This window comes from Heliangelus exortis, chromosome 22, assembly GCF_036169615.1.
Source record: "Heliangelus exortis chromosome 22, bHelExo1.hap1, whole genome shotgun sequence".
Classification (NCBI taxonomy): domain Eukaryota; kingdom Metazoa; phylum Chordata; class Aves; order Apodiformes; family Trochilidae; genus Heliangelus; species Heliangelus exortis.
This window is the reverse complement of record NC_092443.1, coordinates 1,082,731-1,108,688: the sequence shown is the minus strand read 5'-3', so window position 1 is coordinate 1,108,688 and position 25,958 is coordinate 1,082,731. Positions and strand designations below refer to the sequence as shown.

Here is a 25,958-nt window from a genome sequence, read left to right as displayed (position 1 = left end):
TGACATAAACTATTAGCAGAGGAGTGTCTGTTAGAGCTTTCTTTATGAATTCTTGGAAGCTTCCTCCTCAGTTAGCTTTTTTTGCATCTGTATTTGCATCTGCTCTTTGTACTTCCAGGAACCAGCAGGATCAGTCTGTGGTAGATGATGAGCTGTGCAAAACATTTGGTGAGATATCTGGTCTGGAGTAATTATGTCTGCAGGAGGCACTCAGGGCTTGATTGGGTCTTGGCCAATTAAAGTGAATTAAAAAACAAAATACTCTTGACAATGCCAGCATATTAATGACTGAGGTACTGGAGGTGCTAATGATCTTCAGGCTTGAATGAGTGAAGCAAGACACGATCAGCAATGTGTGGCAAGGCATTGAGCAAGGAAGCCACAAAGGGGAAGTGAAACAAGATGAACAGAGAGCCCCAAACCCCAGGGATGCAACCCACGAAGGTCTTGTACGTGGTGTGTCAGTGGGTTTTAGTGCAGTGTCAGTGGGTTTTAGTGCAGTGTCAGTGGGTTTTAGTGCACCTCTGGTGCCCTGCCTGACCAACACCAGTCAGAGGGTTCTCAGTAGGAGATGCTGCTTGGTCAGATTCTGCCTTCTGGTCACCACCATCCCACACATAATTGGTGACCACACACATAATTAGTGACTTATTTTGCTGCCTGCTTTTTTGTCTTAGTGGGCCAGATGCTGAAGAAAAGTACTAAGAGAAAGAGTTTGGAAGGTCCTGCTGTCTCACTGGCTTATCTGCCTGCTGGATTCTCAGGTTTTGCTCTCTCTTCCAGATGATGTCCCCATCCGAACCTGGTTCCCAAAAGAGAACCTCTTCAGTTTTCAAACTGCTACTACAACTATGCAAGCGTAAGTGGAACTCCTGCCATAGCTTCCCTTGTGTGTCTTAAAGCCTGCAGCACACTTAGAGCTGCAGCTGAGAGCCTGGAGCAAATGAGGTGGATGTTTGAGCCTATAATCCGGGGATGAGAGAGGGAGAGAGAGAGAACCTCTTCACTTACTATTTTGCAATTCTTAGCTCTCTTTCCTACTACTCCCCTTTGTTTGGTTTTACCATTGTTAACTCCATGTTGTCCTGGTGCTGCTTCTCTTGACCCTGGTGTCCCTCTGCCTCCTCTCCAGGCACTGTGTGTCTGGTGGCACCCAGGTGGGCAGCACCCCTGGGCACCAGGCTGGCAGGGCCTGGGGGCACTTGGACAAATGGATTTTGCTCTTTAGAGATGCTGACTGGTAAAACACTGACTGGGATTTTACAGCTCAGGTCTGACACACCAAACCCTGCACCAAACCAAGCACATTTGCTTTGCCTTTGGGCATGTTCTTTGCTATCTGAAGTCATCTTTTCTAGGCACAAGGTTTGTTTCAGGGTGATGGGCTCACGGGGCCCAAAGTGAGATTACTTTAGGGAATGGTGCCCTAAGGAAACCCTGGAGGATCACAGCCCCCTTGGCTATCTTGGCTCCTCAGGGAGTGTTTCTGGAGATTCTCTGCTGCCTCTAGGGACATCACCAAAAGGTCAGGGCACCTCCCTGAGCTGGCTGGGGTAGCTCCCCCGGGTGCCTCTGGACTCCTGGCCTCTGCTCCAGTGTTCCCAGCCCACCAGACTTCCTTCCTTTGTAGAGCATCCAGCGTGAGCTCACTTCCCAGGTCTTTGTCACTATGGAGAAGGTCTCCTTGCTTCAGCAGCTGTGATGCTGAGCTCCTGCTGTAGCCTCCTGGGCCATGTTCAGCTGGGCATTGTACAGCTGCCTGTTCTCTGGGGTCTGTGTGGGACTCACTTTGCATCCAAGCCACATGTCAGTGCTGCCCCAAGGAGGATTTCGCTTGGTCAAGTAAGAGTCTCACCACTGAGGAATTTTTAATTTAAAAAGCAATTTCCTTCCACCTAACAAGAAGTACTCCCTCTGGGATTCCCTCAAAATGCTGGCCAGAGCTGAGCACTAATGAATCCCTCTTCTCTTTCTTTTTTCCTGCGTGTCCTGGAATCCCTAGCATCTCGTAAGTATAATCTTCATTTTTTTTTTTATTTCTTTGTGTGTCGATGTCCTGGATGAACTCTCCTCCCTCTCCTGTCCTTCATTTTCACTCGTGCCTCATGCCAGGGCTGTTAGCTGGCAGGATAGATGTCTGCACCTCGTAGGCTTACATGGATCCCACTGCAACCATCCTCATCTTCCAAAGGGAGCCCACAGCTGCCAGCATGGTTTTGTCCCTCCTGATCCTGGTGCACAGAGGTTTTGTGTCTGCAGTCTCCTAGGTCCACTCCTCTCTAGCAGGGATGGTATCTGCTCACCCCTGTTCTCTGGGACATGCTCTGGTCACTCTTATGTTGGCTGTAGGAACAAGTGCTTGGCCAGCCCTGGGGAGTCAGGACCTTTGGCTGGGTGAGGTTTTTTTGGCTGGGTGAGGTTTTTTTGGCTGGGTGAGGTTTTTTGGCTGGGTGAGGTTTTTTTGGCTGGGTGAGGTTTTTTTGGCTGGGTGAGGTTTTTTTGGCTGGGTGAGGTTTTTTTGGCTGGGTGAGTCCTTGGCCTGGCCCCTGGCTCACAGCCAGTCCTGCCAAGGCTGGATGTCATCCTTGGTGAGCCTGATCTCTCTCTCTGTTGTCTGGTGAGAGCTTTCCTCTCTGTGTGTTGTGTCCTCCCCAGTCCAAAGCTGTGTGGTTGGTTAATGGCTTGAAATGGTTTCCCAGGGCGTTCAGGGGCCACGCAGAGAGGAAGAGACGGAAACGAGAGAATGATTCTGCAGCTCTTATCCAGAGGTAGGGCCCCTCTCCCCATAGCCCTGACCCTGCCTGGTGTTGCATGGGCCCTTGGGGTGTCAGCAGTGCCCCTTGGTGACACTGAACGTGGCTGTCCCTGTCTGTGTTGCTGTTGGTAGGGACAGTGGCAGTGGCTGTGTTGGGAACGTGGAGGTGGCTGATGCTGCGGTGCTCAGGAGAGGGGATCTCCATCTTCTTAAAGGAACACTGTCAGGTTTCTTTTAATCTGCCAGCTATAATATACAGGATCTGTGTCTCAGGCAGAAAAATATGTTTTGTATCTATATATAAGATATAAAAAGCAGGAAAATATATACTATATATAAATAAAAGATGCAGTTTCCCCATCCCTCTCGCAAGTACTTGGAATTTGTTTGAGGTCAGCTGAATACTTATCTGCTGTTGCTGCATCTACAAATACACCTCACAAATCTGAGACCTGGGCAAAATTAACATCTTTACTGACCAGAATTTTTATTTTATTTTTTTTTTAACTGAAAGGAAAGAAAAGGAGATGGGGACTGATTCACTGTCTGGGTATTACAGAAGGGCCCTGGTTTTCCTCTCCTGGCTTCACAGGGCACATCACTTAAGTCCCTGTGGGTAAAGGCTCCTGTGTTTTGGCAGCCAAGAAGGGTGACACAGAATTTGTGTCACTGGTTAAAAACTGCTATGATGACTTGAACACTATTCAAAACAAAGCAGAAGAAAAACATCAGATTTTCTTAACTGGGAAATTGCTGGGAAGATTTTTTTAGCAACTAGAGGGTCGTGTTTTATTTTTCTTTTCCCACCAATAATGAAGTTAAGTAAGACTCAAAACTAAAGACAGTGTATCTTTAAAAAGAAGGAAAAGAAGGAAAGGTCTCAGAGTTCGTTAGACAGAGGCAACTCTGTCAGAAACACCCAGGTGTGTCTGGTGCCAGGCAGGTTGGTTTGTGGGGCATGGCACACCTGTGGGGCAGGGGATGTTTCCTTAGGATGAGTGATGCCCACCTGGACCTTGGGAGTGCTGCAGGGCAGGAGGAGCTGAGGAGGAGAACGTGAGAGGTTTGGAGTTCTGCAGGGCACTGATACCTGTCAGTAATTACATGTCAGTAATTAACTCTATTGTTCTCTGGTGGGGTGATGGAAAAGGCTCCTTTGTAGAGTGTGACTGAAGCCCTGGAGAGCTGTGGAGTGGGGCAGACTGGGTTTTCTGGGTGCAATTGCAGGAAAACTGGGCAGGTTTGTGTAGCCCCAACAGCTCTGAACAACTTGATGTCAGTGCTGGAAGTGTTTTCTAGTCCTGGTAGCTTGTTAAAGCATCTGCATGGTTGCATTGTGCCCTTACTCATCTCACTAACTGTGTGTGAGCCAGACAAGCTGTCATTCATTTAACCTCTTTCACCAGAAGTAGCCCCTCTTGCTTGATGTCTGTGGTGTGTGTTGGTGGGTAGGAGGGACTCTAGGAAGGCTCCTGCACTCCATGCAGACTGCTGGTACCTGGGCTCAGTGACATCCCTGGGGGCCATGGGGGCTGCACAGCCAGGAGAAGTCACCCTGAGTGGCACTTTTCCTGCTAATCCACCTGCTAGTCCTGCATCTTCCCTGTGTCTCCTCTGGTGTCCTGTGTGGTTCCTGTCCTGTGTGGTTCCTGTCCTGTAGGTGAGTGATGAGAAGCCAAGGGAAGCAGGTCCCTGGCAGTCAGAGGGATGGGACAAAGGGTCCCTTTGCCATGGGCTCTCAGGAGTGGCCAGGACAGACTCTTTCACACAGACCTGACCGTGGAGTGTGGCTGCTCCCCAGGGCTTTCCCCCTGGTGGATTTTCCCCTGGAGCTCTGTGCTCTGCGGCCTTCCTGAACTCTGCCTGTGAGTCCCATGGGAAGGTCCATGGGACACTCAACCTTCCTGAACAGGGCTATCCAAGAAGGAAGAAGCTCCTGCAGTCTTTCCCAGCTCTTTGCCCTGGAGGACAGCCCCTGGCTGACAGCACAGGGGGATTTTAGCAGCTGCTGTGGGTGTGTTGGGGAGCAAGCACAGGCAGGAGCATGGTGTGTGCATGCTGCCTGGTGGGGCAGAACCCCACTTCCCAAGGCTGTGTGGAGGGGGAGATGCTGCTGCAGAGCAGGAGAAGAGGCAGTGCTGCCAGCATGGGCACTGGCAGTGTCCTCAGCCAGGTCACAGCAGAGGCTGTGAGGAGGACACTGCCATGGAGGACCTCACTTGTCCTGTGCCACCAAGCCAGTGAGTGCAGGAGAAACAGGCACGCTCCTGACAGACGTAACTGAGGCTGGGAACCTCATCTCCAGATTTTGAATGCCCAGAAGGAAACCTGCTGTCTTCCCAATTCCTTTTTTTTCATCACGTTTTTTTCCAGGCCTGCTGGGCCCAGCTCTCACTCTGTGTTACCTTTCTCAGAGGTTTTGTTTGGCTTTTCTTTCAGGAATTTTCGGAAGCACCTCCGCATGGTGGGGAGCCGGAGGGTGAAAGCACAAAGTAAGTGAGCACCTGTAAGATGTGGCTGTGAGGAGCTGGGGTTGTGCTGGTGGGACACAGGGAACCCTGAGCTCTGTGCAGATGTGGGTACAAAGGACCTAGCACTGAGGACTTGACCTGCTGGTGCTGTTTTACCCTACAAGGACGCAGGGCAGGTTGTTGCAATCTCCAGGACACACGGATATCTGGGAGCAGCCTCTCAGCTATTCCCAAGGGTCTTGGCCATGGGAGAGCTCTGTGGCCTCAGCACAAGGAGTGGAAGGAGAGCTGTAGCATCCTTGTCCCACGTGTGTGTGGTTTTTGGGGAGGTGAGGAGAAGCAGAGCTGGGAGCTGAGCAGAGCTGCCTGGCCTCTCCCTGAAGCTGCCAACCAGCTGTGGCTCCCTGGGGACAGCCAGTGCTTCGTGTGCCATATGGACTGGTGGCTTTCTCTTTTGTCCTCTGTCCCACTGCCATCTGCACAGCAGGACCTGGGGGAAAGTTGCCTGGTGGGAACTGAGAGGACAGTGGAAGTCAGGAAGAAGAGGAGCAGGGAAGAGGCCGGAGCAAGGGGGAAATAGCAGAGTGTTACAGCTCACTGGGGAAGAAGAAATCACCTTTTAGGCCTGGGAAATGGCAGTTCCCTTTCCTTGGGGAAGGAACACTCCTCTGTAACTTGTTTGGGACAGCTCTTTTATCGCTGTGAAGGGCTTAGAATGGAATAAGCCTTCCTGAGAGCTGGGGATTGCTCCAGAAGAGGAAGCAGCTTGTTCTTCCCACCCCCTGGCCAGGCATCATCTACAGACTGCCCACAGCAAAAAAACGTGGCAGAGCTGCATTTGCATTCTTTCCTTTCTCATACGCTGTGGGAAGTGATCAGCAAACAGTGTTGCCCTTTAAAGCATCTTTGTTGGCATCTGAGTTAGCAGTGCCTGCAAGGAACTGTGCTCACCTCCCCCTGGAGCTGTCTGGAAGTTCAGGCACCTCCCTGCCTTGGGAACTCTCGGGTCATGTTTTCAAAGCTTTCTTCATGTGCACAGTAGCTAAAGGCCTGGTTTGGACTGAAAGGTGAGGATGGAGATCACCTGAAGAACTTCCCATGTCATTTGTCTCCCTGGACACCCACACTTGGACACACTGCAGCAGAGGACAGGTTGTTCCTCAGCTCTTGTGAAGCAGATCCACACTGAATTCCTGTGCCACTGACATGCTGTTAATAGATACACTGCAGCAAACTGCTCTGCCTGCTCCAGAAATGAGTATTAGTGGCTGTGAGGCTGTTAATTGAGGTGTAATGGGCTTGCCCAGGCAGACATTGTGGTTGGCAGTTCCTGGGAATTTGCCTGCAGTGCAGCCAGCTGGGCCAATCTTCCTGAATTCCACTTGGGAAATGCAATTACAAACCATACAATTCCTTTTGGAAGAAAAAAACCCAAACAAATGGGAGAGCGCTCACTAGAGTGAAAAAAAATTTCACTCTGAGGACAGTCAGACATTGGAATGGTCTCCCAGGGGAAGTGGTGGATTCCCCCATTCAGGAAAGTTTGAAATCTCAGCTCAGGGAGGTGCTGAGACATCTCAGATCAACAATAATAACAGAAGGGTTGGAGCAGGTGATCCTTGAGCTCCCTTCCAACCTGACATTCTAGGAGTCTGTGAGAAGTGCAGGCAAGCAAAAACTTTTGCAACAAAATTTTGGAAACATGAGGTTCCCAGAGGCCTCCCTTTGGTCCAGCTCTGATTGGGATGTCACTAGGAAACTGAGTGGACAACTACTGCCTCCTGGTGATGTGTGTGGCATTAGCTGTTGGGTGCATCTTCCTGTGAGGACCGAGTCAGAGCATTCACACTGGAACAGCCCTGATTCAACTGAGCTCTGAGTAGTGTGCACTTAAGGAGAGACCATGGAGTGTCCTCTTTGTTCTGTGTCACATCCCCTGTAATGGTCCTGCTCAAAGTGCTGGGTGTGCACTTAAGGAGAGACCATGGAGTGTCCTCTTTGTCCTGTGTCACATCCCCTGTAATGGTCCTGCTCAAGGTGCTGGCTTTGTCTCCTGCTGTCTGGAAGATGGACCCGTGGTTGCTGTGTGAGAAGGACTCGGGCTTGGCCAAGTGGAAGAACAAGCACAGGGGAGTCCCTGATGTGTAGCTTTGGTGGAATTCTACTGGCTGTTTTGTTTTGCTGGCAGCAGCAGAGGTGGCTTTGGAGTCTGTTAATGTCCTGCTTTGGTTTTGTCCTAGCATTTGCCGAACGGCGTGAGAGGAGCTTCAGCAGGTCCTGGAGTGACCCGACTCCCATCAAAGCTGATTCCTTCCATGACTCTCGAGAAAGTGAGTTCTGAGTCCTTTGAGCTTCCTTCTGTGGCCAAAGCCTCCAACTGAGGCGTTGAATGGAGCTCCACTGGAGGAACCTCTCTGTGCCCTTTTGTCCTACCTGTCATCCTTTCGGTTCCCTGAGCTCTGAGCTCGTACCACTCCAGGTGTTTGCACCTCTTCATCTGTCTGTTCCTGTATTTATTTGTAGAGCACAACACATCCGAGCTCGTGTTACTGTGCAGCTTCCAAAGGATGCCCAGTGGTACAGCTCTCTTCTCTTCCCATCAGCCCTTACTCACTTGGGACCAAACAACCTGTCTGGAAGCACCCCAGTCCAAGGCTACACTCAGCTGAGTAGGACTGACCTGGCAGTGCCCCTGCTGAGCTCTTTCCTGGGCTAGGATAGCTGAGGAGCACAGCTGCAGTGCTCCAGCAGATGTAGCTTTGATTTTCTGGCCAGGCAGGCTGCACAGATCATAGCTTGGGGCAATCTGATCTTCCTTTGGGCTGCCAAAGGAATTCCTCTGGGAATCCCCAGTAATGCTGTGATGTTCTGCTCACGGGGGCTGAGATGCTGTTGTGTTAATTTACAGGAGGAAAAGCCAGCATCTTCCCACTGTCTTTTTTTTTCTTTTTTCTTTTTTTTTTTTATATATAAAAGGAAGGGCTGTTCTACCCAGATTTTCCTGAAATCCATTCTGTAGGGAAGGGAGCTGGTGGATATGAGTTTGCTCATGTTGAAGTGGGTTGTATGGTGACTGAATGTCACTAATTAAATGAACTGACCTATCAGGTAAGCACAAGATCCATCCCTCCCAGCTGTAGAAGGCACCATACCAGGTTGCAGAGGGAGATGTGTGACAGGCCAGGCTCAAAACATGACCCGATGGTTCCTTTGCAGTCTGATTCCTCCCCACTTCCTCATCTGTCTCAGAGGCAAATGGCAGAGACCTGGTTCAGACAGTGTGGGCACTGCCCAGTGACTCTTGGACATCCCCAAAGGCACAAAGGGAGGCATCTTGGTTCTCTTTCCACAGTCCCTGGCTCCAGGGACCCATCTCTGATTTTAACCTTTAATGGTCAATTATATTCCTTCCAGATGTTTTTTTCCCCAGGAGACATTGAAGGCCACCAGGTAAGGTTGATTCCATGGAGAGTAAACTCAAGTATACTGTGTTTGCTACGGTTGTCCTCACGTCCTGGGACTTCTCTGCCAGGATCAGTTTGACCAAGAAGGCAGAGATTTTTTATTTTTTTTTTATAACCACTCAGAAGACAGTCAGAGCAGAAAATATTACAAGGAGAGAAGCTCTGAAGGCTTTGGACTTGCTCATCAGCTTGGCAGTGTTAAAGTCTGTCTGCGTTCTGTCTCCTCCATCTCTGAAGTGACAGGGTGGCTGCTGTGAATTGGCATTTGAAGGCTCAACTTGGTGGCTGAGAGTGATGAAATGTGATGTGACACGTGACATGTGACATGTGGTATCAGGCTCCGTGTGTGCACTCCTCATTTGTTCAGTGTTTGTCTGTTTGAGGGGTGCCAGCCCCCAAGTGGGGGCATCTGTTGCTCTGTGGAGGAGAGGAGGGGTCCCCAAGTCTTGTGGTGTGCATCTGGTGAGGTAGTGCCAGGCAGGCTGCAGTGGGGAGGGGAAAGGGTTCTGTCCTTGTAATGCCCACTGTGTTCTGGCAGGCCATGACCTTCAGGATTCCTGTGGCACTTTGGATGGAGACTTTGACTTGAACTGGGAAGCAGAAAAGGAACTTGAAGCCATGGCGTGTGATGGAGAAGACTTTATTCCACCAAAAATAATGGTAAGAATTCCCAGCTCAGCCTGTGCTGTGTTTGAATGGGTCCTGCTAGGTCTTGGGGAGAGCAAAGGAGATGGAGGCAGTCTGCTTTTAAATCTGCTTGTTTCTTCCCCTTCCAGCTCATTTCCTCCAAGGTGCCCAAAGCAGAGTATGTCCCAACAATTATCCGCAGGGACGACCCCTCTATCATCCCCATCCTCTACGTGAGTACAGCACCTCTGCTCTGCCTCGATGGCTGGGAGCAGGCTTTGTACAGAGAATTTTATTATTGTTGTCTCCCTGGCTCCTGTTAACACTGACTGAAACACTGCTGTGATTTGGGACAGTTGTCAGGAAAGGGCCAGGCGTGTGCTGAACCCAGGTTCGGGGTCTTGGGGTGGCTTTGTGGGGGGCTCAAGTCTGGGTGGAGGAGTAAGGGGGAGTGGAAGTTGCTCATGTGAGCTGCCAGACCCTGCAGGCAGAGCTGGGGGAGATGAGGAAGGGAAGGCAGGGCAGGCCTGAGCACACAGGCAGAGCTGTTGCCAGGCTTAGGGCTCCTCCTTGTGCTCATCCTTAGGGATGAGCAAGACCCGTGAACATCATCACCATGGGTCCTGTGCTGCATCTGCCACTCACTGATTTAACCTGGGCTTTTCACCAGGAGTCCTGGTGAGCAGGTATCTGGAACACCAGTGAAAACTCATGGGTATCTTCTTTTGTAATCACTTCCTCCTCTCTTGAACTGAAAGGGAAGGCTGGGACTGAGAGCCCAGGGAACTCATCCTCCAGGGGCAGCAGGCTGTGCTGCTGGGGCTTCCCTTTGCTTCCTCTCTCTTCCCTTGAGTAATTTGGGTTTTCTGATGCCCCTGCTCTGCCAGGGAGTGCACTGGGAGTGTGGCTGCTTGTAGCCAGCTTGGGCATGGGTAAAGCCAGAGCCTGGCTACCAAACGTGGGTCTAAGAGGCAAATGTGCTTTAGACTTGTCCCCAGGGTTCTTTTTCAAGCCTTTGGATGGGCTTAGTCTTCCTCACAGACTAAGACCTTCTGTCTTCAGGTCCTTTCCTGAGGCATGTTCTGGGGTGGTGATTACTGTGATGTGACTGGAAGCCCTGAGATGGTATAATCCTGCTTTTAGAGCCTCTGTTTGCCTGGGAATGGGATTGTGTGGAATATTAGGTGCTATAATCATGTCATGGGAGCTGGTGTAGTGACAGGGAACCTTGATATGTTTCCTCTCTTGGTTTCCAGGACCATGAACATGCCACCTTTGATGACATCCTGGGTGAGTTTTACTTCTTTTTCTTAACTCCTGCTTGTTGCAAATGCAACTGATCAACATGTTAAAGCCCCTCCACTGCTTTATGCCTCAGTTGCCACTCATAAAGATGTTTTTATCACCCTGGTGACACCTGGTGGTCAATCAGCTCTGTGGGCTGTGCTGCAGTAAGAACACTTCCCTTCTCTGGCCCCTTTTCTGTGCTGAGCTCCTGGTGTCTGGCAGGGAAGCTGAGGCACAGGGCAGCACAGGTACCTGTTCAGTGTCCTGGTAGTGAGCAGGAGCATCAGCAGAGGGCCAGGAGACCTGGCTCTGGTCCCATGCTGTGGTCACTGGAGAGCAGCACCTGGTACTGCACCTTCTCTGCTCTGATATTTGGGGTTTCCTGCTTTGTAGTGTGAAAGAGGATTTGCTTTGCCATCATGAGATCAGTAAGGCCATTCTCTCACAGCTCAGCCTCCAGCATTCAGCATTAATTTTTACCTTTTCCCATGGTTTATCTTTTCCAACATGTTGAGTTTTGGGGTGGTTTTTTTTGCAGAGGAAATAGAGAAGAAGCTTAACATTTATCGGAAAGGCTGCAAAATCTGGAAGATGCTGATATTTTGCCAGGTATGTGTAAGTTGTTAAGTGCTTGGGTGGTTTGTTAGAAATCTTTCTTCTACTGGGAAAATCGCATAGAGGAACCAGTCCCCCAAAGTCAGGTTCTGTTAAAATAAGTGCATGAGTAGAACTTTCACTTCTCATTTCCCAGACAAGGAGCAGTCTCAAGTCGGTGTCACAGGATGAAATAAAATCTGATTTAGTTTGGCCAAGTGCTGAGCTGGGCTGCTTCTCAGCTGCCTTCAAGGAAACCCAGGCAAACCAGCATGACCTCAAAAGGAGAATTCTGGAGATAGGAACATGCGTTTGTGATGGGGTGGTTGTCATTTTCATGCAGCTTTGAGATGACAGTGCCAGGGGTGGCAGATGGCACAGCTGGAGCTCCCCAGCATCTGTGGGAGAGGGGACTGGGGATGGGGGACAGACTCAGGCCCTGCTGGATTTGGGGTTTTCTTCCCCAAGCTCTTGTTCCTCAGTGTGGGCAGCTTCCTCCTTCCCTGCCAGCTGTGCAAGGAACCTTATAATGAGAAGTTAGGAAGGTCACCTAACTTGAACTCCCTCCCATGTGCCTAACACACTGCAAAACAGTTGTGTTTACAGCAGCCTGACCTGGAGATTGCAGCTTTTAATCTTCCTGATGTGGTGCTGAGGTTTTTTTTAATGCCTGCCCCTTCCAAAGTCCATCTTGCCTGCTTATCCCAGCTTTGCTCAGCTTCTCCTCTGCCTACAACCACAAGTCCCTTCACATCCCCAAAGGAAACTTCATGGGCTTCCCTGTTACTCTCCAGCCACCCACAATGAAGACTTTTTGTCTACTATTGTGCTTTTTTTTTCCCAGTGAGGTGGGCACAGTAAAACCAGGATAGTATGGGACTGTTCCCTGGGCCAGTGCCTGGGGTGGGTGCCAGCCTGGTGGGACTGCTCTGTGCCCCTGTGGCATGGCTGGACAAAAAACCCACCCAGGGCTTGTTTCTGAGCAAAGTGGTTTGCATCTGCCTGTCTCTCTCTTGCAGGGGGGCCCTGGTCACTTATACCTGCTAAAGAACAAAGTTGCCACTTTTGCCAAAGTGGAGAAGGAAGAAGATATGATCCTGTGAGTGGCTCTGTTGTGTTCTGGACTTGCACTGGAGTTTTTCTGCTCAGTTTGCTCTATGTTTGTAGCAGGAGAGGTGGAGGGAGCTGGGGTGGTTTGGTCAGGGGCAGAGGGGGCTGAGGGGGGGGTAATAGCAGATTACAGCTCCTTTGGGGGGCTGCAAGAGTGACAGAGCCAAGCTGAGTCCTGGGATGGGATCCCAGAAAATTTATGTTTTTATCTGCTGCTTAGTGTCTGTCTGGATTAGACCCTACCAAGAAAAGGAAAAAAACAAAAACCAAAAAACAAACAAACAACCAAGAAAAAAAAAAAGAAAAAAAAAAGTTTTTCTCCTAAAAAGGGCTTTGTTGAGCAAAACATTCCTCTTGTGCCTCTGTTGCTCAGAAGTGGCTGAGATAGCATTACTACACAGGCAGAAATCCAGACAGTTTCCCCCCCTACTCTGGTCTCTGCCCTCCTAATTGCAGGGGAAATGGAATTTGTCTCTGCAGAGCCTGCTCAAAGTCCAGCACATTACTGAGGAGGGTTTTCATCACCCCTCAGCCAGACTGCTGAGCCCATTTTTCCTCTCCTTGCAGAGCTCAGCTTTGCCTGGTTTGCTTCTGCTAGCTCAAACTTCCTTGGCTAGCAGTGTGGGGGAGGCTGCACACCAGCCTGCTCCTACACAGCTTTTTCTTGGCATGAGAACTGAGTCTGAAAATCAACATCTGTTCAGCACTCTCATGCTCTGGCACAAACACTGTCAGTAAAATTCTTCAGCACGTGAGCACAAACACACTTCTGAACATCTCCCAGGCACAGCTGGTCTGAAGCTGGTAACTGAGGGATGCTCAGAGTCGTAGCTGAAAACTGGGATGCTTGGAAGTGAGTGTCTCCATCCACTCTGGATGTGCCTGAGAAAAGCTGAGGCTGCAGTCTCATTGCAGCCCCTGCAGAGGAACTCCAGAGCCCACCAGGAGTCTGCTGTAACCCACTGCACAGGGGAGGTGCCTGAAGTTTGTGTCCCACAGGCCTGGGCAGGAGTCACAAAACGTGAACTGTGTATGACTTGTGAGCAGCACTGGGCACTGCCTCCCACGGAGCCCAGGGTTGGTTTGTGTCTGTAGCTGTGTAGCAAAAGAGCCTCTCCAGCCACTCTCTGCTGATTTCCTACCCTGGGAATGAAGCAGTGCACTGGTGACACTCATCTGTAGCAAGGGCAGCTGTTGTTTGGAATGGGAGAGGAAACTGGGAGGAACTCCTGCAAGAAGATGCTGAGTAGAACAGTCTAAAAGTACTCCTGGTGGACTTTACTCCCTTCTCCTCACTTTGGAGCTTCCTTGGCTCTGTGGGCTCTTCCTCCTTCTCTACCACCACTTGGACCTGCTCCTCAGACCCTTGCCCTGCCCCTGCTCTTCCTTCCTGACCAGTTTGCTCCTCAGGCTACAAACCTCAGGCCCTTTCTGAGCAGTGTGTGCACACATCCACCAGATCACACACACAGATGAGGAGAAAGACTTTTTAAAAGTGTGTTTGTTTCTTCCAGCTTCTGGAAGAGGTTGAGCCGGCTGATGAGTAAAGTCAATCCTGAACCAAATATCATCCACATCATGGGCTGCTATGTTCTTGGAAACCCCAATGGGGAGAAGGTAAGAGCTTCCTGGGTTGTCTCTCTGGGAATGGCTGCTGAGTAGCACCAAGGCCTGGAAGGCAACACTCACACTAGGAAGTCAAAACCTTCCTCTTCTGCTGGGGGGGAGCATCCTGCCATCCTGTCCCACCAGGGCTGACTGGGCCTTCCTCAGGGGGCAGGGGAGGAAGGACAAGTGACATGAAGGACAAATACTAAAGCTGTTGAGGAGAATGGTCATGCCAAGAACTTTTATTGACTGATGAGCTAGATTTTTTTAAAGGATATGAGTGGATGGTTTTCTAGAGGTAGGGAACAAGAATGGGCAGTTCTGGGTGCCCTGGAGTTAACCTTTGTTTTCAGCTGCTAACTTTTCATATGCTTTCCTTTCAGCTATTTCAGAATCTGAAAAACTTAATGAATCCTTATAGGGTTGCCTTTGAGTCTCCACTTGAACTATCAGCTCAAGGTAATTTCATTTCCATGCAAAGACATGTCTTCTTCATCAGCTTGCCTCCTTTGGAGGGCATCTTCATGAAAAGGCAATTTTGAGCTGCCTTAAGCCCTGCTGTGGTCATCGTTTTGCTCGTGACAGCCTTGTGTAGCTCACTTCCTGACCCTGGGTTTTCCCTTGCAATTCCTGCACATTCCCACTCAGCTTCCCTGCTCCTTGTGCAGAGCCCTCTCCCAGCCCACTGCCAGTGGCAAAGTCACCTAAATAATAGGCAGGTTCCCAGGCTGAGTTTAGGAGATTTTTCACATTCCTAGGGCATGTGAGGTCCAGAGGAAAGATGCACATGGGAGCAGAACCTTTTTGGTCACTCAGTATGCAGTGATCTCTGTCTGGTACCAAGTGAGTTGTCTCAGCAACAAGTGACAGGGATGTAGCTCATTAGAGCCATTCTACAGCTCACCTTTTTTTTTTCTATTTTCTGCCTGTAACTTGAGGTATTCCGAGGGGATACAGAATTTTTCCTGGGTTTTGGTCCATGTAGGCAGCTATGGGTGCACACAGTCTGAATTTGCCCTTGCTATTTTTATCTCATAGTCCTGGGTACTTTGTTCCCCTGGCAGATAGGAACGTGGAGCATTAGGCTGTGAGCCCTGCAGATCCTTCCTCTGCTGCACACAGCAGCACTGATGGGTTATTCTTATCCTCCTGCCCAGCACAGGACTGCTGGGGAGCTGAGGATGTTTGAGCTCCACAGGGTTTTCTGTGCACCTCCTGCTGAGGTTTGGACCCAGCTTTATCCAGAGCTTGCACAGATCCCAGCAATCACACTGGGACATGTGGGCCAAGAAGCAGCTTGCAGGGAAATTCCTGGATTTCTGTGGAAGTCGGCAGGCCAGGCAGTGGGTTCTGGGCACATGCATTAAGTAGTTGATCTTCCAGGAGGTTGGGCTAAAGAATTTGCCTGGATTTATCTCCTTGATCAATCCGGGATGCACTAGCAGTGTGACCTCCCTAATCCTTTGCAAAGTCATCTGAAACTAATCTTAAGCAGGCCTCAGAAGCAAAAATCCCCTCCTTGAGCCCTGTCTCAGAGGCCAGGGTTGTTTGTCCTTGTGTTTACAATCATCTACCTGCCTCCTGTGCCTGGTGTTCAGTCTGGGGCTGCCTTCTGACACCCCCTCTGCAATCAGAGCTGCCAGGTGTCCAGAACTTGTGTTCATGTGTCCTGTTGAGCTCATTCCTGTGGGAAGGGACAGCTCTGCAGGACAGGTACAGCCTGCTGAGTTTAAGTAAAAAAAAAAAAAAAATTGCATTTCCAATATTTATCACTTGCAATGTTTCCCACAAATCTTCACAATTTGTTAGCTCTCGATTTGTAATTTTCTGAATTCCCTGTGCCAAGTTGCCTCCTGCAGGCTTTTGGAGCCCCTGGCTTCCCCTTCTGCAGTCGGGTGCAGGGAGGTCAAAGTCTGGAGTCAGACTGTGTGCTCAGTTCCTTTGCAGAGCCTGCCAGGGGGTTGTTATAGAATCCCAGACTGGTTTGGGTTGGAAGGGACCTTAAAGATCACCCAGTTCTGACCCCCTGCCATGGTCAGGGACACCTTCCCCAGCCCAGGGTGCTCCAAGCCCCATCCAACCTTCAGCACTGCCAGGGATGGGGCAGCCACAGCTTCTCTGGGCAATCTGTTCACAGAAAAGCATTTTTTCCTCACGTTTAACCTAAATCTCTCCTCATCAAGTTTTAAACCATTGCCCTTGTCCTCTCACCACACACCCATGTCAAATGCCCTCCCCCAGCTTTACTGTAGGCCCCCTTCAGATGTTGGAAAGAGCCTTTCATGGTTTGAGGAGCTCTGAAGTGATGTTTGCTTCTCATGGGCAGCTCCTTGTGCTCTGGGGAGGAGCTGAGTGTTGGCATTTTCCACCTGAAGCTCAGGGATGGGTTCCCTGTGTCCCTACCCAGGGGGGGCTGGGTTGTTTGGTTTTTTTCTGCTCCCACCTCTCTCCCTGGTGCTGCAGGGTGTAACCCCTCTGCTTCTCCTCCTTTCTCCCAGGTAAGCAAATGATTGAGACTTACTTTGACTTTCGCCTTTACCGCCTCTGGAAGACCCGGCAGCACTCCAAGCTCCTGGATTACGATGACATTTTATGAGCTGGGGAAGACTTTGGAAGAGGAAGCTGATCACCCGTGTCCAAGAAGTCGTGCTTATTGCAGAGAGACTTTTTTATTGGCACAGAGAGTCCTTCACAGCCCAACGGGAGGCAGCAGTGCTAAAGGGAGGGAGGAAGGAGCCCTCGGGAGTGTGTGGAGAGGAAGAGGGTGAAGAGAGACTGGAGGGGAAGGTTGGAGACCTCACCCACACCTCGGGTCAGAGCCAGGGTGTCCCAGGAGGAGCTGTGAGAAACAAGGACAGGATGGATGGAGTTCCTTGCAGAACTGAGCTGTTTTGGGTCAGAATGGGCCAGATTTGATTCCGGGTCCTTTTAAAGACTTTTGAAGCTCAGGTTTTCTTACAAAAAAATAAACCCAGTTAACCCGTGCACTACGATGAAGACGTGACCAGAGCACAGAGGAAGAGGAGGGGTTGGTACTGTGGAACCTTCTGTGCTGGGGATTTTGGAGAGCAAGGACTGCTACACCTACTCCTGCAAGCTTAGATCACAAGGATCCAGTTTCAATGTGAATATATACTGGAATATAGAATCAAAATCTAAACTTTTTTTTTTTTTTTGGTTTGTTTTGTTTATTAGAAAATAAGTGCAATTTTTATAGCAAGAGGGGTAAAAATCCCTCCCGATATTTAATTAGTTAAAAATAACACACCACTAACCAATAGATGAAGTATTTTTGGTCTGCTTGAAAATATATTCAAACTGGTAATATATCTTCTGTAGACATATTTAATCACCAGCAAACGTGGTTTTAACATAACTTAGCAGACCCTGCATGTCTGCTGCATTGATTAATCCGAGTTGGTTCCTTACTTCCAGAGTAGCTGTGTTGCACTAATTGTATCTGCTCTCACGAATGTAAATTTCTTCTCCAGTTAGACACAACTTTGTTACTTTCTCTTTTGCTGCTTGCAAAACTACGGGACTTGAGTTTTGCCCAAGTACTTTAGGTTAGAAATACGTCTGAGAAACCTCTTGTCAGGTTCACTATGGTATAAAACTGACTCAGAAATGAATAGCCATGGTAATTCCTCCTTCATGCCAGAGTTTTGCTGGGTGTGGGGAGATGGATTCTCCTCCCAGGCTGCCGGGTGGAGCAGCGCGGCCACCGGGACCCCTCCAAGGGGACTTCACTGAGGTGTTTGGAAGAAATGCTTCTTTTGGAGACAAAAATACAGCATGGGTTTGTAGCATGATTTGGAATCTTCCCCATGTTCACTTGATTGCCAGTTGTTTGTGCAGAAACCACCTCTTTTTTCCGATGCTGTAAGGACCTGGTCACTGGTCTGAGCCGCTCCCGTCCTGCGCAGGGCAGGGGAAACCCTGAGCTGTGGCAGAGCAGCAGTTCTCCCAGATTTGAACTTCATATTTGAGGATATCTTCTGGAATATAGTCACTTTTTGTTTGTATATGTTGAGGGGGTGCTTTTTGTTTTGAGAAGGCTTTTTTTTTTCATCTTCTGCTCCCCTTTTTAGAGGATAAACAACTTAGAGCTGGCACAGATCAGTGGTGGTTGTGGGAGGTGATGCAAGTTATTTCTTTTTATAAGTGAAATATACAGAAGTAACAGGGAATGATTAACTTGGTTTCCTCATTTCCTGGTATCTACAATTGGTTGATTGTGAAGTGAAGGAAAATTTATGTAAAAATCTTCTTTTAAATACTTAGAAAAAGACCTAGTTGTTCTGATCTGCAGAGTGCTCCTTTCCCCGTGGCATCCCACGGTTGTAATTTTGGGGAGCAGGGCTCTGGCTGGAACTGCTGACCCCTGTACAGTTATAGCAGTTCTTTAGAAGAGATAATGTACATATAGAACGTAAGGAATAGGTGGAGAGAGATGGTTTAAAGTCATTGTAAGCAACATAGAGAACCAAAGAGGTGTGGGCTGCTGCCTCCCCCTCTGTCTGGGAGCTGTTGGGAAGCTGCCCTGCTGAGCTGGCCTCACCTTGGGGGGTCTGGGGGCATCATCCCTGGCTGGGCTCTAATCCTCTTGACTCGTCATGTTTTCCAGACTTGTACTGAAGGGGATAACAGGCACCAGTCTGTAGCTTTTGGAAGAACATGCCAGCTATAAAAAAAAAAATAAAATTTATGCCAATTCTCTCTTATTTAGCACAGTAGCTTCCAGCAGCTGTGCTTGGGAGAGGTGGGAGCTGTAGGGGTGATGAAAGTGTGAAGTCCTGTGTTGTTTGGAGAGAGAAATGGTAGTGGCAGGATGAAAATGCTGACACAAAACTCTCTCCCTTTCTGACCCTTTTACCTCCTGTGGTTATGCTCCTAACTGGAGACAGACAAACTGTTCTTCCTTTCTCTTTTCTAAAGTAAATTCCCACTTCAGTGAACTTGGTAGCATGAATGTAGCATTGTGGAACTATTGAAAATCTTATTTAACTCTGAGAGGGCCCATTTCTGTACCCGTTTCAGTGATTTCTCTGTAGAACTGTTGTAGCTCTCTCCTCATTGACCACTTGTAGAACGAGGGGTGCAGAGTCAAAAGGTAGACTGGACACTTTCTCTGGGAAAATGTGTGTTGGAGTCAACCTTACAGACTGTTTCACTGGTGCAGTTGACTCGAGTGTAGTGTAATGACAAATGATGAACACGTTTCACTCTTTTCCAAAGATCTATATTCCTCATGGTTTGTGGTGTTTATGACATGAGCATATTATTTCCTTTGTAGCGTTCATTTAACTTGAAGGGTTGAAACACTCTAAAAGCTGTGACTTGAGAGACAATAGAGTTTTGATGTTTAAAGTCCTTTGCAGCATAATTTATGTTATGAAGTTAACCATCTCTGAAAGAGGAAAGCAAATTTCTTCCCCTTTTTAACTGGTTGAATTTGTCAAGTGGCTGCTGGGAAAGGAAGGGATCAGCAGAGGGTAGGATGCGGGAAAAAAAACAAAGCCAACACGTAATTATTTAAACTTTGGAGTTAAAAATAGAGCCTGTAGCTTCCTCAGCTGGACCAGCCTGGGAAGGTTGACCTCCACACTTGCTGCCAGTGTGCAGCACAGTCACAGCCAGGACATCCCTCACCCCCCCAGTGCCTCTGCAGCATCTCCAGGTGACACTCAGGACGGTCCTGGCAGTGCCCGCAGGGCAGGGCTCACTGCAGGGCATTGTGGCTGCTGAGTACACAGCACAATTTGTCCTTCCTCTTCTACCTGCTTCTGCCAGCTGCCTGCTCTTGGGGTGTGTCAGTCTGTCTGAAGCCCTGGAACCAGTTTGTTCACCTCTGATGAGGGCAATCAGGGCCAGCAGTTTATGGTGTGGCTCAGCTCCTGTCCCCGCCTGCTCAGGTAGAGGCTCGGTGGCTCTGTCACCCCGTTAGCCTTGGCCCCACCACAGGGACCTGCTGGTTGCAGCTCCTGCCTGGTTTGGGTTTGTTTTCAGCAAGGGCAGGAGGAAGGGGGGCACCTGGTTAGCCCTGGAGAGAAGCAGCTGGAACTGGGAGAGCTGAACTGGTGCCAGCCCTGGCTGCTCCCCCCAGCCCCATGTGGCAGGACTGGAGGTGACCTCCAGCTCCTTGCTCAGCCTGATGAACATCAGCAGAGTCTGCAGGTTGTGTTATGGCCTGGGCTGGGACTGTCACCTCCAGGAGAGGAGAAGGGTGGGCAGCAAGTGCCTCAGCTCTCCAGTCTGCTGCTCCTCAGCTCAGCTCCCAGCCATGTCCTCTGGTGCCTGCAGGAGACATTCACTCAGCTGTAGAGGATTCAGGGGTTGTCTTCTTGGATGTAGCACTTGTCTCCTACAGGGTTTTCCAGAGAGGCTTTTCTTTTTTCTTCTTGTTTGGCTGGGAAGGGGAGAAATAGGTAGAAAATAGAGATAAAGCTCTTTGCACCTCTCCTCATGCTGCAGTCACTGACTTCCTTTTGCAGCTGACCTCCAGGCCTGGGATGGGAAATGGATGAGTTAGCAGACAACCCCTTCCTGCATTAAAAACAAAACAGAAACAAAACGAGAAAACTCCTTGTAGCTCTGACTGCAAAAGGCAAGCAGCCAACTCATCCATCCCTGGGCAAGGACTCTGCTGTGCACACCCCTGGGATCACTGCTGCCTCCCAGTGCCTCAGCCACGGCCCGTGGGGGAATTCTGCTCTGCCAAGGGGACTCTGGAAATGTCTTTGTTCTTCTTTCCTCAGCCTGGACTTGTTGGCTGGAGTTGAGCACAGGTTTCCTGCCCCAGGGGTTTCTGGAGTGTGTGTATATGAGTGTCCACGTCGTGTCCTCACACACAGACTCTGTCCCGAGGTCTGGGGGGGTGTTCTCCCCTGGTTCTCCAGGCTCACGTTGCCATGTGCAGAGGCAGCATTCTCGTTGTTGTCCGTGCTGTGTGAGCATCTCTCTGCCTCCTGGCACACATCCACTTGACAAATAGCTGCTGTTGTTTCAGGACGTGACTACGTTGGTGACCTGTGGCTGGGAGTTCCTGTTCCCAAGGCTCTGCTGGCAGTGACTGCCCACCCTGCACCCTCACCCTCAGGCAGCATCTGCGGGGTTCACTGAAAGAATGGAAAATGCTGATTTTTCAATAGCCAGCCTGGCAGGACCTGGAAATGGGAATGTGTCCTTAATCCCGGCCCAGACAGGAGGTGGGATGAGAGGCTGGCTCTGCTCTCGTGGTGTGAGTGTAAATGTTCAACCCATCAAGACCCTGTCTGAGTCACAGTTGTGTATTACTAATGTATTGGTCCAGGATAAGGTATGGTACTGGATGATAAAAAAAAAATCCTTCCAGGGTCTGTGCAATTGGCCCTCCTTGCCGGAACCATGCATCAGAGGATGTGCTGGGTTGGGTCACCCTTCCTCCAGCTGTGGGGCCAGGATGCTGATCTGCAGGTACCCGTGAAGCTGAGTGGCTGTGGGCTCTGCTGGGACAGCCTGGACCACCAGCCCTTCCTGAGGGATGCCATGCAGACATCCTCCCCAGGGACAGCCAGCTGCAATCTCATTTTCCACGCCATCTGTAAAACATTCTTTGTGATCCTGTGTTTTATCCCACTGACCACAGTGTGTTCGTGGCTTTCTGCATCTTCTGTGGGAGTGTTTTTTAATTCTCAGCTGTGGAAACAAAAGCCAAAGTCAACTGGAAACTGTTATGGACTTGATGAGAAGTCAGCCTGCTGGTAATATTGTACATTCAAGCTGAGTGAGTAAACGGGTGGTTTAGTGACCATGAACCTGACTGTGGTTGTTGTTACTCCCAGGTAATCCTGCTGTGTAATTGGCTCCATTAATTCCAGAGTTTGCTGTCTCTCTTGAAGTGCCAGTGCCCAATCTCTTGCCCAGCTTGTGCAGAGAGCCACAGGAACCAGTGGCTGCTTTGATTCAGAAATGAAGTCAGCCCAGCAAACTGGCAACCAGTGTGAAAAACAGACTGGAAGGAATAAAAGTTCTGGATGTTAATGTAAAGAATCCATCTGAATGCTTAATTGCATGGTTCTAGAAATGTTTGCTAAATTTTAAAGACCCGGTACAGCCTAATGACTTCTCACATTACTGCTTTTAGAGCATCCTTAAAGTTGAGAGATGTAAGGATACACAGGACCCCCCCAGGGCTGGCTTGCAGCCAGTGGTGGGGGCCAGGCTGTATTTATTATCTTGCATCTTTCCTCCTGACCTGGTGGTTGATGACAGCAGTCGTGGCCCTGTAAACCTTTCACAAAAAGAGCCTCTCCATGGCCCTGCTCAGCCTTGAGCAAAGTGACCCTGGAGCAGATGCTGAAGCTTTTCTCCAGGGTGGGCTCTCTGGGGATCCCCAGGGGTGGGCAGCAGTAACCTGGGGGTACAACCCCTGCCCTGCTCCCTGGGGTCCTGGGGGTTTTGTCCTCCCGTGGTCACTCCCATGGTCACCCTGCTCTCTGGCTCAGGACCAGCACAGATGCACATCACTGATATTCACAAAGCTTTCATAAAAAGTGGAGGGTTAATAGATTATTATCTTTTTTTTTTTTTTTTAGTGCTAAGACTCAGCTGTAGCAATAGACTCCCCCCTCCCCACAAGGTCACATGAACTCAGAGCAGGGAATTCAAGGCCAGGTAGCTTTGTCCTTAGATGTGAAATGCCCTAAAAACACTGCAGATAAGTTCAGGCAACCACAGCCCTTGGAGTATGGATCCTGCTCCCCTGTGCTTGCTGTGCCCCCTGTGCTAAATAAGAGGTGATTTTGCTGGGTGGTAAGATGGGGATGATTGAGGAAACTGAGTGAGTTTGGTGTTCCCCATCCCAGGAAGCCAGGCTGGACTTGGACCCAAAGGAGTGAGAAGGGGCAGTAGTTTTTCTGCTCTGTGTTTCCTGTTGTTCTTTAGCAAAACTATTCCTGGAACTGGGGTGACTTCAGTTGCCATGCCAAACAGCAGCACAACCCAAGCTCTCACAGGGCTGAGAGTCAATTTTTTTTTGATCTTTACTGTTTCCCTTTGGAGTTCAGGCACCAGTTTTCACTTCCAGCTCCTTTGCTCAGCTCCCAGCTCTCCCTTTGCTGCTGCAGAGCCACCACGGAGGGGGATTCGTGTTTTCAGAAAATTAAAAAAAAAAACCACCCTCGAGTAACGAGTGGAAAAGGTGAGGCAGGCTTTGAAAATGGACCTGGTGAGGTGCAGAAGGATAGTTCATATCCACAAGTGCTCCAAGACACTTGATTATGTTACATTCCTGCAAATAAGAAAGAAATCACAGTTGTCAAAATAAGGAATCCTGCTCCTTTCAGAACCAAACTCCAGGGCAGTGTGGCCACATCCCTCTGTGGTTGGATCAGGGTTGGATCCCCAGCTGCCTGCCCAGTCTGCACCCCAGCACCTGGGTCCTGCTGCAGGAAGATGAAGGCAGAGCTGATGCAGAAGGAGCTTGAAATGTTGGTGCCAAGAGAGCCTCTGGGTTGGAGAGCTCAGCCTGAGATGTGGCCAAAGCTGTTTTCTAGTTCTGTAGATTGGAAGCTCCAAGGTTTCGGTGGGCTCTGGACCAGCAGGTTGGCTCCTTGGAAAAGTGAGAAGCAAATCACCCCAAAGCACTCTCCCTGGTTTTTGAGGTGGTTTCTTGCTGTCTTCTCTGCTGCCCAGGTGTGGGGCAAAAACCTGGCTGCCACACAGGAGCCACTGGCCATCATCTGCTGCTTCGTGTATGATAACCAGGATCAAATACATGATTGTTTCTAGGTTTTAAGATGTGATTTAATAAAAAGAGATGTTTCTGCGAAAGCAGGGTTTTCTCTCTCTCTCTCTTTTTTTTTTCCCTCGTTCTCTGGCTGCATTCACAGAGCCAGGAAATGCCACTCTGCAAATGCTTGGTGGTGCTGGCAGGTGAGGGAGATGGAAGCACCAGGCACCTCTGGACATCACCACTGGGGAAGGGCTGAAAACTCCAGAGTTCCAGAGCTGCAAGAGCCCCAGATGCAGTTAAAAGAGGAAGAGACGCAGGCACTCCTCTCCCTAAGGATTCTGCAGCATCATTGGTGTCTGCAGTTCCTGGTGGCCAGTAAGATTTTATTTATCCTGGAACCACTCCACATTGACACTGTCCTGGTTTTAAAGGAGGGCACAAAGTCAAACTTGCTGCAGAAGCCCAAGTACAAAAGATTTTTTTTTTCCTGTTGCCTTCTTCCCTTTGTGCTCTGCTGCACGTGGTGGTGTGAAGGCCACAAACCCTGAGCAGGAGCTGTTCAGGGGAAGTTTCTCTCTGCCCTGGAAAAGGGCAAGGAACCAAGGTGACACACAGGGGTTTAGGGTGAAATCTTGTGTTTCTGAGTCCTGCCAGGCCCTGCTCTGTCCCTGTTCCCTTGCCACAAGTGGTGTGTCTGGTGCTGAGGTGTTGTGTGTGCTCCACAGCCCTGGTGCTGCTGGGGAACTCGTGGCTGTGCTACCCGGTGGCACTCTGCCATCTCACCAGCTGGATCTTGTCCCCTGCCACCTGGGTTTTGTAATCAAGCATTCAGGTTTTGTGCCAAAATACAAGTGGGATTCCCGGGAGGCTCTTAGTAGCAACACTCGAGCACTACTCCAGGGTTACTTCTGGGTGTAAACACAGCGAGGCAGGGGATTAGCTCCAAAGTGCTTTCTCGCCAGCCAAGTTTCACTGTCTGGTCCTCAGCACTGTTTCACTGACTCAGCCTGGGAAAGAAAGAACTGACAGAAATGATAGAAGGCTCTCAAATCTGGACTGGCAGGGGAGGAGATGAATAATGGCTGTATTTATTTTTTTGTTATAAGGGCAGGCAGGCAGCAGAAGTGGCAGATGTCAGGTTCAACCCCCCCAAAGGGAAGTGTTCTCTTGGCACCAGGTGCAGATAAACTGTGGGATTCATTATTTCAGGATTTATGGGCTTTACACAGGCTCAAAAGCCAACCAGACAAGACCATGAAAGAGAAATCCATTGAGATCTAGCGAGGACAAAGGCACATTGTTGGCTCTGTACGTGCCTGAGCCATGAGTCACCAGAGGCAGGGAAATGTCACTGTCACTGCCCGCTCTTTATCCTCAACCCGGGCACTGCGGGACCCAGCGAGGGCATCCAGGATGCTGCTCCATGGAGCTGTGCTTGGGACAAGTACAGTGGGTCATGAGCACACCTTAAATCACCCTTCTGTTCTTCAAGCTGAATGGCAAAGAGCCACCCCCTGCCATTTAGCTGTGTTTTTTGGGCTGGCAGAGGAGCAGCTGCACATCTGGGCACTGCACAGCTCTGGGCATGCCGGGCAGCAGTGGCACTAAAATCTTATTTTCGGTAATATCATTTCCAGGTATCACTGGAATTGAAGAAGGTGCAATTTCTCTGCTCTGGCTCAGGGGTGCAAAGGTAAGAGCCTTATCAGCAGGGCATGGTGCTCCTCCCAGCAAACACATCCGTGTTTCCAGCTCCCGGGCAGGTTGGATTCGTGGCAAGTTCTGGCCAAAGTTTATTTATTACTTAAGTCACGGTGTGCCATGTCTCTCCCCTGGTTCCCAGGCTGAGGATTTCATCACGCAGCCTGATCAGAGGCATGGAAAGTCCTCAGCTTCGGGAAAGAAAGTGATCCTTTCCCGATTGCACAGACTTCCCCAAGAAACCCGCTGGCTGCTGGTAACAGGCACTGCCTGGAAGGAATTCCCTGCACTTTTGTGCCCAAAGCAGCCATGGCCAGAGACCAAAGCCAATGGAGAAAATGCTTTCCTGTTCTGCTGCCACGGCCATGGAAACCCCCACCTGTATCCCCCAAAGCTCTCCTTAAAACGCACTCCGAGGAACCCAACAGGACACCCCTGGGTGCCAATGGCTTCTGCTTTGCCCACCACGGCTGCTTCTGCCCAGACACCAGTGGCTGAGCACATCTGGGTGGCTGAGCACCCAAAGGGGCTTTTTTTTTTTTTTTTTTTGGGGTGCTTCTCGCTCCTGTCCTCAGCTGGCACCAGGCTGGCCAGTGCAGGATGGGGACAAAGAGCAGACCAGGCAT

The 25,958-nt window shown here is 49.9% G+C and overlaps 1 protein-coding gene across 5 annotated transcripts in view; it reads left to right on the top strand.

Annotated features, from left to right (window-relative positions):
- Positions 1–23,205, top strand: part of NSMF (NMDA receptor synaptonuclear signaling and neuronal migration factor) — a 42,003-nt gene extending 18,798 nt beyond the window's left edge. For 2 of the 5 annotated variants that reach the window (XM_071766662.1, XM_071766658.1), the window contains 12 exons: positions 784–859; positions 2,700–2,768; positions 5,195–5,247; positions 7,467–7,556; positions 9,229–9,350; positions 9,467–9,550; positions 10,574–10,607; positions 11,143–11,213; positions 12,218–12,297; positions 13,823–13,925; positions 14,300–14,375; positions 16,415–23,205. In XM_071766662.1, the coding sequence (XP_071622763.1) occupies positions 784–859; positions 2,700–2,768; positions 5,195–5,247; positions 7,467–7,556; positions 9,229–9,350; positions 9,467–9,550; positions 10,574–10,607; positions 11,143–11,213; positions 12,218–12,297; positions 13,823–13,925; positions 14,300–14,375; positions 16,415–16,512 (956 nt within the window). In that variant the 3' untranslated portion in view covers positions 16,513–23,205. The remainder of the gene's footprint in view (positions 1–783; positions 860–2,699; positions 2,769–5,194; positions 5,248–7,466; positions 7,557–9,228; positions 9,351–9,466; positions 9,551–10,573; positions 10,608–11,142; positions 11,214–12,217; positions 12,298–13,822; positions 13,926–14,299; positions 14,376–16,414) is intronic. The other 3 variants (XM_071766659.1, XM_071766660.1, XM_071766661.1) reach the window with 3 other exon arrangements.
- The last annotated feature ends 2,753 nt before the right edge of the window (positions 23,206–25,958 follow it).